This window comes from Taudactylus pleione, unplaced genomic scaffold, assembly GCF_031769625.1.
Source record: "Taudactylus pleione unplaced genomic scaffold, aTauple2 ptg000469l, whole genome shotgun sequence".
NCBI classification, from domain to species: Eukaryota; Metazoa; Chordata; class Amphibia; order Anura; family Myobatrachidae; genus Taudactylus; species Taudactylus pleione.
In genome coordinates this window covers 132,240-148,083 of record NW_028284871.1, presented here as the reverse complement: position 1 = coordinate 148,083, position 15,844 = coordinate 132,240, and the positions used below count along the sequence as shown (strand labels likewise).

General features: G+C 47.9%; 1 protein-coding gene across 1 annotated transcript in view; it reads right to left on the bottom strand.

Annotated features, from left to right (window-relative positions):
* Positions 1-15,551, bottom strand: part of ARHGAP30 (Rho GTPase activating protein 30) — a 186,811-nt gene extending 171,260 nt beyond the window's left edge. The window contains exon 1 of the mRNA XM_088448856.1: positions 15,377-15,551. Within this exon, the coding sequence (XP_088304982.1) occupies positions 15,377-15,482 (106 nt within the window). The 5' untranslated portion in view covers positions 15,483-15,551. The remainder of the gene's footprint in view (positions 1-15,376) is intronic.
* Between the last annotated feature and the right edge of the window lie 293 nt (positions 15,552-15,844).

The window sequence follows — 15,844 nt, the reverse complement described above, 5'->3', positions numbered from 1 at the left end:
ATATAATGTATGACTGCAGACACCTGTGATGAGCTAGGTAATAGATGAGACAGGTGTTACATCACAGGTGGCTGCAGTCATACATTAGGTGGTGAGTACAGGAGCACAGCACTGTGTATATAATGTATGACTGCAGATACCTGTGCTGAGCAAGGTAATAGATGAGACAGGTGTTACACCACAGGTGGCTGCAGTCATACATTAGGTGGGGAGTACAGGAGCACAGCACTGTGTATATAATGTATGACTGCAGACACCTGTGCTGAGCTATGTAATAGATGAGACAGGTGTTACACCACAGGTGGCTGCAGTCATACATTAGGTGGGGAGTACAGGAGCAGAGCACTGTGTATATAATGTATGACTGCAGACACCTGTGCTGAGCTAGGTAATAGGTGAGACAGGTGTTACACCACAGGTGGCTGCAGTCATACATTAGGTGGGGAGTACAGGAGCAGCACTGTGTATATAATGTATGACTGCAGACACCTGTGCTGAGCTAGGTAATAGATGAGACAGGTGTAACACCACAGGTGGCCGCAGTCATACATTAGGTGGGGAGTACAGGAGCAGAGCACTGTGTATATAATGTATGACTGCAGTCACCTGTGCTGAGCAAGGTAATAGGTGAGACAGGTGTTACACCACAGGTGGCTGCAGTCATACATTAGGTGGGGAGTACAGGAGCAGAGCACTGTGTATATAATGTATGACTGCAGACACCTGTGCTGAGCTAGGTAATAGGTGAGACAGGTGTTACACCACAGGTGACTGCAGTCATACATTAGGTGGGGAGTACAGGAGCAGAGCACTGTGTATATAATGTATGACTGCAGTCACCTGTGCTGAGCAAGGTAATAGGTGAGACAGGTGTTACACCACAGGTGGCTGCAGTCATACATTAGGTGGGGAGTACAGGAGCAGACCACTGTGTATATAATGTATGACTGCAGACACCTGTGCTGAGCTAGGTAATAGATGAGACAGGTGTTACACCACAGGTGGCCGCAGTCATACATTAGGTGGGGAGTACAGGAGCAGAGCACTGTGTATATAATGTATGACTGCAGAAACCTGTGCTGAGCTAGGTAATAGATGAGACAGGTGTTACACCACAGGTGGCTGCAGTCATACATTAGGTGGGGAGTACAGGAGCAGAGCACTGTGTATATAATGTATGACTGCAGACACCTGTGCTGAGCTAGGTAATAGATGAGACAGGTGTTACACCACAGGTGGCTGCAGTTATACATTAGGTGGGGAGTACAGTAGCAGCACTGTGTATATAATGTATGACTGCAGACACCTGTGCTGAGCTAGGTAATAGATGAGACAGGTGTTACACCACAGGTGGCTGCAGTCATACATTAGGTTGGGAGTACAGGAGCAGCACTGTGTATATAATGTATGACTGCAGACACCAGTGCTGAGATAGGTAATAAATGAGACAGGTGTTACACCACAGGTGGCTGCAGTCATACATTAGGTGGGGAGTACAGGAGCAGCACTGTGTATATAATGTATGACTGCAGACACCTGTGCTGAGCTAGGTAATAGATGAGACAGGTGTTACACCACAGGTGGCTGCAGTCATACATTAGGTGGGGAGTACAGGAGCAGAGCACTGTGTATATAATTTATGACTGCAGACACCTGTGCTGAGCTAGGTAATAGATGAGACAGGTGTTACACCACAGGGGGCTGCAGTCATACATTAGGTGGGGAGTACAGGAGCAGAAGACTGTGTATATAATGTATGACTGCAGACACCTGTGCTGAGCTAAGTAATAGATGAGACAGGTGTTACACCACAGGTGACTGCAGTCATACATTAGGTGGGGAGTACAGGAGCAGAGCACTGTGTATATAATATATGACTGCAGACACCTGTGCTGAGCTAGGTAATCGGTGAGACAGATGTTACACCACAGGTGGCTGCAGTCATACATTAGGTGGGGAGTACAGGAGCAGCACTGTGTATATAATGTATGACTGCAGACACCTGTGCTGAGCTAGGTAATAGATGAGACAGGTGTTACACCACAGGTGGCTGCAGTCATACATTAGGTGCGGAGAACAGGAGCAGAGCACTGTGTATATAATGTATGACTGCAGTCACCTGTGCTGAGCAAGGTAATAGGTGAGACAGGTGTTACACCACAGGTGGCTGCAGTCATACATTAGGTGGGGAGTACAGGAGCAGAGCACTGTGTATATAATGTATGACTGCAGACACCTGTGCTGAGCTAGGTAATAGGTGAGACAGGTGTTACACCACAGGTGACTGCAGTCATACATTAGGTGGGGAGTACAGGAGCAGAGCACTGTGTATATAATGTATGACTGCAGTCACCTGTGCTGAGCAAGGTAATAGGTGAGACAGGTGTTACACCACAGGTGGCTGCAGTCATACATTAGGTGGGGAGTACAGGAGCAGAGCACTGTGTATATAATGTATGACTGCAGACACCTGTGCTGAGCTAGGTAATAGGTGAGACAGGTGTTACACCACAGGTGGCTGCAGTCATACATTAGGTGGGGAGTACAGGAGCAGCACTGTGTATATAATGTATGACTGCAGACACCTGTGCTGAGCTAGGTAATAGATGAGACAGGTGTTACACCACAGGTGGCTGCAGTCATACATTAGGTGAGGAGTACAGGAGCAGAGCACTGTGTATATAATGTATGACTGCAGACACCTGTGCTGAGCTAGGTAATAGATGAGACAGGTGTTACACCACAGGTGGCTGCAGTCATACATTAGGTGGGGAGCACAGGAGCAGAGCATTGTGTATATAATGTATGACTGCAGACACCTGTGCTGAGCTAGGTAATAGATGAGACAGGTGTTACACCACAGGTGGCTGCAGTCATACATTAGGTGGGGAGTACAGGAGCAGAGCACTGTGTATATAATGTATGACTGCAGACACCTGTGCTGAGCTAGGTAATAGATGAGACAGGTGTTACACCACAGGTGGCTGCAGTCATACATTAGGTGGGGAGTACAGGAGCAGCACTGTGTTTATAATGTATGACTGCAGACACCTGTAATGAGCTAGGTAATAGATGAGACAGGTGTTACACCACAGGTGGCTGCAGTCATACATTAGGTTGGGAGTACAGGAGCAGCACTGTGTATATAATGTATGACTGCAGACACCTGTGCTGAGATAGGTAATACATGAGACAGGTGTTACACCACAGGGGGCTGCAGTCATACATTAGGTGGGGAGTACAGGAGCAGAACACTGTGTATATAATGTATGACTGCAGACACCTGTGATGAGCTAGGTAATAGATGAGACAGGTGTTACATCACAGGTGGCTGCAGTCATACATTAGGTGAGGAGTACAGGAGCAGAGCACTGTGTATATAATGTATGACTGCAGACACCTGTGCTGAGCTAGGTAATAGATGAGACAGGTGTTACACAACAGGTGGCTGCAGTCATACATTAGGTGGGGAGTACAGGAGCAGCACTGTGTTTATAATGTATGACTGCAGACACCTGTAATGAGCTAGGTAATAGATGAGACAGGTGTTACACCACAGGTGGCTGCAGTCATACATTAGGTTGGGAGTACAGGAGCAGCACTGTGTATATAATGTATGACTGCAGACACCTGTGCTGAGATAGGTAATACATGAGACAGGTGTTACACCACAGGGGGCTGCAGTCATACATTAGGTGGGGAGTACAGGAGCAGAGCACTGTGTATATAATGTATGACTGCAGACACCTGTGCTGAGCTAGGTAATAGGTGAGACAGGTGTTACACCACAGGTGGCTGCAGTCATACATTAGGTGGGGAGTACAGGAGCAGCACTGTGTATATAATGTATGACTGCAGACACCTGTGCTGAGCTAGGTAATAGATGAGACAGGTGTTACACCACAGGTGGCTGCAGTCATACATTAGGTGAGGAGTACAGGAGCAGAGCACTGTGTATATAATGTATGACTGCAGACACCTGTGCTGAGCTAGGTAATAGATGAGACAGGTGTTACACCACAGTTGGCTGCAGTCATACATTAGGTGGGGAGTACAGGAGCAGCACTGTGTATATAATGTATGACTGCAGACACCTGTGCTGAGCTAGCTAATAGATGAGACAGGTGTTACACCACAGGTGGCTGCAGTCATACATTAGGTGGGGAGTACAGGAGCAGCACTGTGTATATAATGTATGACTGCAGACACCTGTGCAGAGCTAGGTAATAGATGAGACAGGTGTTACACCACAGGTGGCTGCAGTCATACATTAGGTGGGGAGCACAGGAGCAGAGCATTGTGTATATAATGTATGACTGCAGACACCTGTGCTGAGCTAGGTAATAGATGAGACAGGTGTTACACCACAGGTGGCTGCAGTCATACATTAGGTGGGGAGGAGTACAGGAGCAGAGCACTGTGTATATAATGTATGACTGCAGACACCTGTGCTGAGCTAGGTAATAGATGAGACAGGTGTTACACCACAGGTGGCTGCAGTCATACATTAGGTGGGGAGTACAGGAGCAGCACTGTGTTTATAATGTATGACTGCAGACACCTGTAATGAGCTAGGTAATAGATGAGACAGGTGTTACACCACAGGTGGCTGCAGTCATACATTAGGTTGGGAGTACAGGAGCAGCACTGTGTATATAATGTATGACTGCAGACACCTGTGCTGAGATAGGTAATACATGAGACAGGTGTTACACCACAGGGGGCTGCAGTCATACATTAGGTGGGGAGTACAGGAGCAGAACACTGTGTATATAATGTATGACTGCAGACACCTGTGCTGAGCAAGGTAATAGATGAGACAGGTGTTACACCACAGGTGGCTGCAGTCATACATTAGGTGGGGAGTACAGGAGCAGAGCACTGTGTATATAATGTATGACTGCAGACACCTGTGCTGAGCTAGGTAATAGATGAGACAGGTGTTACACCACAGGTGGCTGCAGTCATACATTAGGTGGGGAGTACAGGAGCAGCACTGTGTATATAATGTATGACTGCAGACACCTGTGCTGAGCTAGGTAATAGATGAGACAGGTGTTACACCACAGGTGGCTGCAGTCATACATTAGGTGGGGAGTACAGGAGCAGAGCACTGTGTATATAATGTATGACTGCAGACACCTGTGCTGAGCAAGGTAATAGATGAGACAGGTGTTACATCACAGGTGGCTGCAGTCATACATTAGGTGGGGAGTACAGGAGCAGAGCACTGTGTATATAATGTATGACTGCAGACACCTGTGCTGAGCTAGGTAATAGGTGAGACAGGTGTTACACCACAGGTGGCTGCAGTCATACATTAGGTGGGGAGTACAGGAGCAGCACTGTGTATATAATGTATGACTGCAGACACCTGTGCTGAGCTAGGTAATAGATGAGACAGGTGTAACACCACAGGTGGCCAAAGTCATACATTAGGTGGGGAGTACAGTAGCACAGCACTGTGTATATAATGTATGACTGCAGACACCTGTGCTGAGCTATGTAATAGATGAGACAGGTGTTACACCACAGGTGGCTGCAGTCATACATTAGGTGGGGAGTACAGGAGCAGACCACTGTGTATATAATGTATGACTGCAGACACCTGTGCTGAGCTAGGTAATAGATGAGACAGGTGTTACACCACAGGTGGCCGCAGTCATACATTAGGTGGGGAGTACAGGAGCAGAGCACTGTGTATATAATGTATGACTGCAGACACCTGTGCTGAGCTAGGTAATAGATGAGACAGGTGTTACACCACAGGTGGCTGCAGTCATACATTAGGTGGGGAGTACAGGAGCAGAGCACTGTGTATATAATGTATGACTGCAGACACCTGTGCTGAGCTAGGTAATAGATGAGACAGGTGTTACACCACAGGTGGCTGCAGTTATACATTAGGTGGGGAGTACAGTAGCAGCACTGTGTATATAATGTATGACTGCAGACACCTGTGCTGAGCTAGGTAATAGATGAGACAGGTGTTACACCACAGGTGGCTGCAGTCATACATTAGGTTGGGATTACAGGAGCAGCACTGTGTATATAATGTATGACTGCAGACACCAGTGCTGAGATAAGTAATAAATGAGACAGGTGTTACACCACAGGTGGCTGCAGTCATACATTAGGTGGGGAGTACAGGAGCAGCACTGTGTATATAATGTATGACTGCAGACACCTGTGCTGAGCTAGGTAATAGATGAGACAGGTGTTACACCACAGGTGGCTGCAGTCATACATTAGGTGGGGAGTACAGGAGCAGAGCACTGTGTATATAATTTATGACTGCAGACACCTGTGCTGAGCTAGGTAATAGATGAGACAGGTGTTACACCACAGGGGGCTGCAGTCATACATTAGGTGGGGAGTACAGGAGCAGAAGACTGTGTATATAATGTATGACTGCAGACACCTGTGCTGAGCTAAGTAATAGATGAGACAGGTGTTACACCACAGGTGACTGCAGTCATACATTAGGTGGGGAGTACAGGAGCAGAGCACTGTGTATATAATATATGACTGCAGACACCTGTGCTGAGCTAGGTAATCGGTGAGACAGATGTTACACCACAGGTGGCTGCAGTCATACTTTAGGTGGGGAGTACAGGAGCAGAGCACTGTGTATATAATGTATGACTGCAGACACCTGTGATGAGCTAGGTAATAGATGAGACAGGTGTTACACCACAGGTGGCTGCAGTCATACATTAGGTGCGGAGTACAGGAGCAGAGCACTGTGTATATAATGTATGACTGCAGTCACCTGTGCTGAGCAAGGTAATAGGTGAGACAGGTGTTACACCACAGGTGGCTGCAGTCATACATTAGGTGGGGAGTACAGGAGCAGAGCACTGTGTATATAATGTATGACTGCAGACACCTGGGCTGAGCTAGGTAATAGGTGAGACAGGTGTTACACCACAGGTGACTGCAGTCATACATTAGGTGGGGAGTACAGGAGCAGAGCACTGTGTATATAATGTATGACTGCAGTCACCTGTGCTGAGCAAGGTAATAGGTGAGACAGGTGTTACACCACAGGTGGCTGCAGTCATACATTAGGTGGGGAGTACAGGAGCAGAGCACTGTGTATATAATGTATGACTGCAGACACCTGTGCTGAGCTAGGTGATAGGTGAGACAGGTGTTACACCACAGGTGGCTGCAGTCATACATTAGGTGGGGAGTACAGGAGCAGCACTGTGTATATAATGTATGACTGCAGACACCTGTGCTGAGCTAGGTAATAGATGAGACAGGTGTTACACCACAGGTGGCTGCAGTCATACATTAGGTGAGGAGTACAGGAGCAGAGCACTGTGTATATAATGTATGACTGCAGACACCTGTGCTGAGCTAGGTAATAGATGAGACAGGTGTTACACCACAGGTGGCTGCAGTCATACATTAGGTGGGGAGCACAGGAGCAGAGCATTGTGTATATAATGTATGACTGCAGACACCTGTGCTGAGCTAGGTAATAGATGAGACAGGTGTTACACCACAGGTGGCTGCAGTCATACATTAGGTGGGGAGTACAGGAGCAGAGCACTGTGTATATAATGTATGACTGCAGACACCTGTGCTGAGCTAGGTAATAGATGAGACAGGTGTTACACCACAGGTGGCTGCAGTCATACATTAGGTGGGGAGTACAGGAGCAGAGCACTGTGTATATAATGTATGACTGCAGACACCTGTGCTGAGCTAGGTAATAGATGAGACAGGTGTTACACCACAGGTGGCTGCAGTCATACATTAGGTTGGGAGTACAGGAGCAGCACTGTGTATATAATGTATGACTGCAGACACCTGTGCTGAGATAGGTAATACATGAGACAGGTGTTACACCACAGGGGGCTGCAGTCATACATTAGGTGGGGAGTACAGGAGCAGAACACTGTGTATATAATGTATGACTGCAGACACCTGTGATGAGCTAGGTAATAGATGAGACAGGTGTTACATCACAGGTGGCTGCTGTCATACATTAGGTGGGGAGTACAGGAGAACAGCACTGTGTATATAATGTATGACTGCAGACACCTGTGCTGAGCTAGGTAATAGATGAGACAGGTGTTACACCACAGGTGGCTGCAGTCATACATTAGGTGGGGAGTACAGGAGCAGAGCACTGTGTATATAATGTATGACTGCAGACACCTGTGCTGAGCTAGGTAATAGATGAGACAGGTGTTACACCACAGGTGGCTGCAGTCATACATTAGGTGGGGAGTACAGGAGCACAGCACTGTGTATATAATGTATGACTGCAGACACCTGTGCTGAGCTATGTAATAGATGAGACAGGTGTTACACCACAGGTGGCTGCAGTCATACATTAGGTGGGGAGTACAGGAGCAGCACTGTGTATATAATGTATGACTGCAGACACCTGTGCTGAGCTAGGTAATAGATGAGACAGGTGTTACACCACAGGTGGCCGCAGTCATACATTAGGTGGGGAGTACAGGAGCACAGCACTGGGTATATAATGTATGACTGCAGACACCTGTGCTGAGCTATGCAATAGATGAGACAGGTGTTACACCACAGGTGGCTGCAGTCATACATTAGGTGGGGAGTACAGGAGCAGAGCACTGTGTATATAATGTATGACTGCAGACACCTGTGCTGAGCTAGGTAATAGGTGAGACAGGTGTTACACCACAGGTGGCTGCCATCATACATTAGGTGGGGAGTACAGGAGCAGAGCACTGTGTATATAATGTATGACTGCAGACACCTGTGCTGAGCTAGGTAATAGATGAGACAGGTGTTACACCACAGGTGGCTGCATTCATGCATTAGGTGGGGAGTACAGGAGCAGAGCACTGTGTATATAATATATGACTGCAGTCACCTGTGCTGAGCTAGGTAATAGGTGAGACAGGTGTTACACCACAGGTGGCTGCCATCATACATTAGGTGGGGAGTACAGGAGCAGAGCACTGTGTGTAAAATGTATGACTGCAGACACCTGTGCTGAGCTAGGTAATAGATGAAACAGGTGTTACACCACAGGTGGCTGCAGTCATACATTAGGTGGGGAGTACAGGAGCAGAGCACTGTGTATATAATGTATGACTGCAGACACCTGTGTAGCACTAGGTAATAGATGAGACAGGTGTTACACCACAGGTGGCTGCAGTCATACATTAGGTGGGGAGTACAGGAGCAGAGCACTGTGTATATAATGTATGACTGCAGACACCTGCGCTGAGCTAGGTAATAGATGAGACAGGTGTTACACCACAGGTGGCTGCAGTCATACATTAGGTGGGGAGTACAGGAGCAGAGCACTGTGTATATAATGTATGACTGCAGACACCTGTGCTGAGCTAGGTAATAGATGAGACAGGTGTTACACTACAGGTGTCTGCAGTCATACATTAGGTGGGGAGTACAGGAGCAGAGCTCTGTGTATAAAATGTATGACTGCAGACACCTGTGCTGAGCTAGGTAATAGATGAGACAGGTGTTACACCACAGGTGGCTGCAGTCATACATTAGGTGGGGAGTACAGGAGCAGAGCACTGTGTATATAATGTATGACTGCAGACACCTGTGCTGAGCTAGGTAATAGATGAGACAGGTGTTACACCACAGGTGGCTGCAGTCATACATTAGGCGGGGAGTACAGGAGCAGAGCACTGTGTATATAATGTATGACTGCAGACACCTGTGCTGAGCTAGGTAATAGATGAGACAGGTGTTACACCACAGGGGGCTGCAGTCATACATTAGGTGGGGAGTACAGGAGCAGAGCACTGTGTATATAATGTATGACTGCAGACACCTGTGCTGAGCTAGGTAATAGATGAGACAGGTGTTACACCACAGGTGGCTGCAGTCATACATTAGGTGGGGAGTACAGGAGCAGAGCACTGTGTATATAATGTATGGCTGCAGACACCTGTGCTGAGCTAGGTAATAGATGAGACAGGTGTTACACCACAGGTGTCTGCAGTCATACATTAGGTGGGGAGTACAGGAGCAGAGCACTGTGTATATAATGTATGACTGCATACACCTGTGCTGAGCTATGTAATAGATGAGACAGGTGTTACACCACAGGTGGCTGCAGTCATACATTAGGTGGGGAGTACAGGAGCAGAGCACTGTGTATATAATGTATGACTACAGACACCTGTGCTGAGCTAGGTAATAGATGAGACAGGTGTTACACCACAGGTGGCTGCAGTCATACAATAGGTGGGGAGTACAGGAGCAGAGCACTGTGTATATAATGTATGACTGCAGACACCTGTGCTGAGCTAGGTAATAGATGAGACAGGTGTTACACCTCAGGTGTCTGCAGTCATACATTAGGTGGGGAGTACAGGAGCAGCACTGTGTATATAATGTATGACTGCAGACACCTGTGCTGAGCTAGGTAATAGATGAGACAGGTGTTACACCACAGGTGGCTGCAGTCATACATTAGGTGGGGAGTACAGGAGCAGAGCACTGTGTATATAATGTATGACTGCAGACACCTGTGCTGAGCTTTGTAATAGATGAGACAGGTGTTACACCACAGGGGGCTGCAGTCATACATTAGGTGGGGAGTACAGGAGCAGAGCACTGTGTATATAATGTATGACTGCAGACACCTGTGCTGAGCTAGCTAATAGATGAGACAGGTGTTACACCTCAGGTGTCTGCAGTCATACATTAGGTGAGGAGCACAGGAGCAGCACTGTGTATATAATGTATGACTGCAGACACCTGTGCTGAGCTAGGTAATAGATGAGACAGGTGTTACACCACAGGTGGCTGCAGTCATACATTAGGTGGGGAGTACAGGAGCAGAGCACTGTGTATATAATGTATGACTGCAGACACCTGTGCTGAGCTAGGTAATAGATGAGACAGGTGTTACACCACCGGTGGCTGCAGTCATACATTAGGTGGGGAGTACAGGAGCAGAGCACTGTGTATATAATGTATGATTGCAGACACCTGTGCTGAGCTAGGTAATAGATGAGACAGGTGTTACACCACAGGTGGCTGCAGTCATACATTAGGTGGGGAGTACAGGAGCAGAGCACTGTGTATATAATGTATGACTGCAGACACCTGTGCTGAGCTAGGTAATAGATGAGACAGGTGTTACACCACAGGTGGCTGCAGTCATACATTAGGTGGGGAGTACAGGAGCAGAGCACTGTGTACATAATGTATGACTGCAGACACCTGTGCTGGGCTAGGTAATAGATGAGACAGGTGTTACACCACAGGTGGCTGCAGTCATACATTAGGTGGGGAGTACAGGAGCACAGCACTGTGTATATAATGTATGACTGCAGACACCTGTGCTGAGCTAGGTAATAGATGAGACAGGTGTTACACCACCGGTGGCTGCAGTCATACATTAGGTGGGGAGTACAGGAGCAGAGCACTGTGTATATAATATATGACTGCAGACACCTGTGCTGAGCTAGGTAATAGATGAGACAGGTGTTACATCACAGGTGGCTGCAGTCATACATTAGGTGGGGAGTACAGGAGCAGCACTGTTTATATAATGTATGACTGCAGACACCTGTGCTGAGCTAGGTAATAGATGAGACAGGTGTTACACCACAGGTGGCTGCAGTCATACATTAGGTGGGGAGTACAGGAGCAGAGCACTGTGTATATAATGTATGACTGCAGACACCTGTGCTGAGCTAGGTAATAGATGAGACAGGTGTTACACCACAGGTGGCTGCAGTCATACATTAGGTGGGGAGTACAGGAGCACAGCACTGTGTATATAATGTATGACTGCAGACACCTGTGCTGAGCTAGGTAATAGATGAGACAGGTGTTACACCACCGGTGGCTGCAGTCATACATTAGGTGGGGAGTACAGGAGCAGAGCACTGTGTATATAATGTATGATTGCAGACACCTGTGCTGAGCTAGGTAATAGATGAGACAGGTGTTACACCACAGGTGGCTGCAGTCATACATTAGGTGGGGAGTACAGGAGCAGAGCACTGTGTATATAATGTATGACTGCAGACACCTGTGCTGAGCTAGGTAATAGATGAGACAGGTGTTACACCACAGGTGGCTGCAGTCATACATTAGGTGGGGAGTACAGGAGCAGAGCACTGTGTATATAATGTATGACTGCAGACACCTGTGCTGAGCTAGGTAATAGATGAGACAGGTGTTACACCACAGGTGGCTGCAGTCATACATTAGGTGGGGAGTACAGGAGCAGAGCACTGTGTATATAATGTATGACTGCAGACACCTGTGCTGAGCTAGGTAATAGATGAGACAGGTGTTACACCACAGGTGTCTGCAGTCATACATTAGGTGGGGAGTACAGGAGCAGAGCACTGTGTATATAATGTATGACTGCAGACACCTGTGCTGAGCTAGGTAATAGATGAGACAGGTGTTACACCACAGGTGTCTGCAGTCATACATTAGGTGGGGAGTACAGGAGCAGAGCACTGTGTATATAATGTATGACTGCATACACCTGTGCTGAGCTATGTAATAGATGAGACAGGTGTTACACCACAGGTGGCTGCAGTCATACATTAGGTGGGGAGTACAGGAGCAGAGCACTGTGTATATAATGTATGACTACAGACACCTGTGCTGAGCTAGGTAATAGATGAGACAGGTGTTACACCACAGGTGGCTGCAGTCATACAATAGGTGGGGAGTACAGGAGCAGAGCACTGTGTATATAATGTATGACTGCAGACACCTGTGCTGAGCTAGGTAATAGATGAGACAGGTGTTACACCACAGGTGGCTGCAGTCATACATTAGGTGGGGAGTACAGGAGCAGCACTGTGTATATAATGTATGACTGCAGACACCTGTGCTGAGCTAGGTAATAGGTGAGACAGGTGTTACACCACAGGTGTCTGCAGTCATACAATAGGTGGGGAGTACAGGAGCAGAGCACTGTGTATATAATGTATGACTGCAGACACCTGTGCTGAGCTAGGTAATAGATGAGACAGGTGTTACACCACAGGTGGCTGCAGTCATACATTAGGTGAGGAGTACAGGAGCAGCACTGTGTATATAATGTATGACTGCAGACACCTGTGCTGAGCTAGGTAATAGGTGAGACAGGTGTTACACCACAGGTGTCTGCAGTCATACATTAGGTGGGGAGTACAGGAGCAGAGCACTGTGTATATAATGTATGACTGCAGACACCTGTGCTGAGCTAGGTAATAGATGAGACAGGTGTTACACCACAGGTGGCTGCAGTCATACATTAGGTGGGGAGTACAGGAGCAGAGCACTGTGTATATAATGTATGACTGCAGACACCTGTGCTGAGCTAGGTAATAGATGAGACAGGTGTTACACCACAGGTGGCTGCAGTCATACATTAGGTGGGGAGTACAGGAGCAGAGCACTGTGTATATAATGTATGACTGCAGACACCTGTGCTGAGCTAGGTAATAGATGAGACAGGTGTTACACCACAGGTGGCTGCAGTCATACATTAGGTGGGGAGTACAGGAGCAGAGCACTGTGTATATAATGTATGACTGCAGACACCTGTGCTGAGCTAGGTAATAGATGAGACAGGTGTTACACCACAGGTGTCTGCAGTCATACATTAGGTGGGGAGTACAGGAGCAGAGCACTGTGTATATAATGTATGACTGCAGACACCTGTGCTGAGCTAGGTAATAGATGAGACAGGTGTTACACCACGGGTGGCTGCAGTCATACATTAGGTGGGGAGTACAGGAGCAGAGCACTGTGTATATAATGTATGACTGCAGACACCTGTATAGATGGTACTCCCAGTCCTGTAGTCAGGGTGACACCTGTATAGATTACACCATAGACGGTACTCCCACCAGCCAGGGTGGCACCTGTGTAGCTTACACCATAGACGGTACTCCCAGTCCTGCGGCCGGGATGACACCTGTGTAGCTTACACCATAGATGGTACTCCCAGTCCTGCAGCCAGGGTGGCACCTGTGTAGCTTACACTATAGATGGTTCTCCCAGTCCTGCAGTCAGGGTGACACCTGTGTAGCTTACACCATACCATAGATGGTACTCCCAGTCCTGCGGCCAGGGTGGCACCTGTGTAGCTTACACCATACCATAGATGGTACTCCCAGTCCTGCGGCCGGGGTGGCACCTGTGTAGCTTACACTATAGATGGTACTCCCAGTCCTGCGGCCGGGGTGGCACCTGTGTAGCTTACACCATACCGTAGATGGTACTGCCAGTCCTGCAGCCAGGGTGACACCTGTGTAGCTTACACCATACCATAGATGGTACTCCCAGTCCTGCGGCCGGGGTGGCATCTGTGTAGCTTACACTATAGATGGTACTCCCAGTCCTGCGGCCGGGGTGGCACCTGTGTAGCTTACACCATACCATAGATGGTACTCCCAGTCCTGCGGCCGGGGTGACACCTGTGTAGCTTACACTATAGATGGTACTTCCAGTCCTGCAGCCAGGGTGGCACCTGTGTAGCTTACACCATAGATGGTACTCCTAGTCCTGCGGCCGGGGTGGCACCTGTGTAGCTTACACCATAGATGGTACTCCCAGTCCTGCAGTCAGGGTGACACCTGTGTAGCTTACACCATAGACGGTACTCCCAGTCCTGCTGTCAGGGTGACACCTGTGTAGCTTACACCATACCATAGATGGTACTCCCAGTCCTGCGGCCGGGGTAGCATCTGTGTAGCTTACACTATAGATGGTACTCCCAGTCCTGCGGCCGGGGTGGCACCTGTGTAGCTTACACCATACCATAGATGGTACTCCCAGTCCTGCGGCCGGGGTGACACCTGTGTAGCTTACACTATAGATGGTACTTCCAGTCCTGCAGCCAGGGTGGCACCTGTGTAGCTTACACCATAGATGGTACTCCTAGTCCTGCGGCCGGGGTGGCACCTGTGTAGCTTACACCATAGATGGTACTCCCAGTCCTGCAGTCAGGGTGGCACCTGTGTAGCTTACACCATAAAATGGAGTAGAGGAAAGCAGGGAGGTGCTGCTATATATAAGTTAGTGTGTCATGGTTATCCTGTAGCCGGAAGGGTAATCACTTATGTTATTATCACACTGTAGAAGTGTTTCCCAATACCCAGACGACACAAACTTCCTATATTTACTGAATTATTCATACTAACATGCTAAGCATGCAGACAATACATACATGATATCCTACATCTTCTGAATGCTGCTGTATAATAGAATTTGCTTTTTCGTTTGTTTTGCCGACAACATCACCCTCCCAAGATGTCACTTGTCGGCTATTGCACAGTAATGGCCCCAAACACTCCCCCCCCTATATTTTATACCTATATCCGTATATTTTATACCTATATCTGTATATTTTATACCTATATCCGTAACTCACCCTCCTGTCCTGACAGTTGCAGATGTTCCACTAAATTGCATCCAAACACTTTGTCCTTGATGGTTTTCTTCTTCACCTTCTGCCTGGCCTTCATTGCTAGCGACATTGCTGCGGTGCCGTGTCTTCTAGGTCCTCCGTGTCTTCTAGGTCCTCCGTGTCTTCTAGCTCCTCTGTGTCTTGTCCTTTCATTGGTTCAGTGAGTCCACAAGAAAGCGCCAGGGTCCATGCCTGACACCTGTTGCATCTTCTCAGTAACTAATCAGAGAGACGTTGTGTGCACAGGAAGTGGTGGAGTTGGAGGAAGCAGCCTTGTTGCAGTAACGATTCCCACCCTTGACGTGATCGCATTGCACCAATCTTCTGCCCCTTTTCAGCTTTGAATTTAATGATCTGCGTTTTAGAGGAAGCCTGAGCTACTGTTATGAAAGCCACATCCTGTACAGAGCATCACTCAAACCACAGAACATT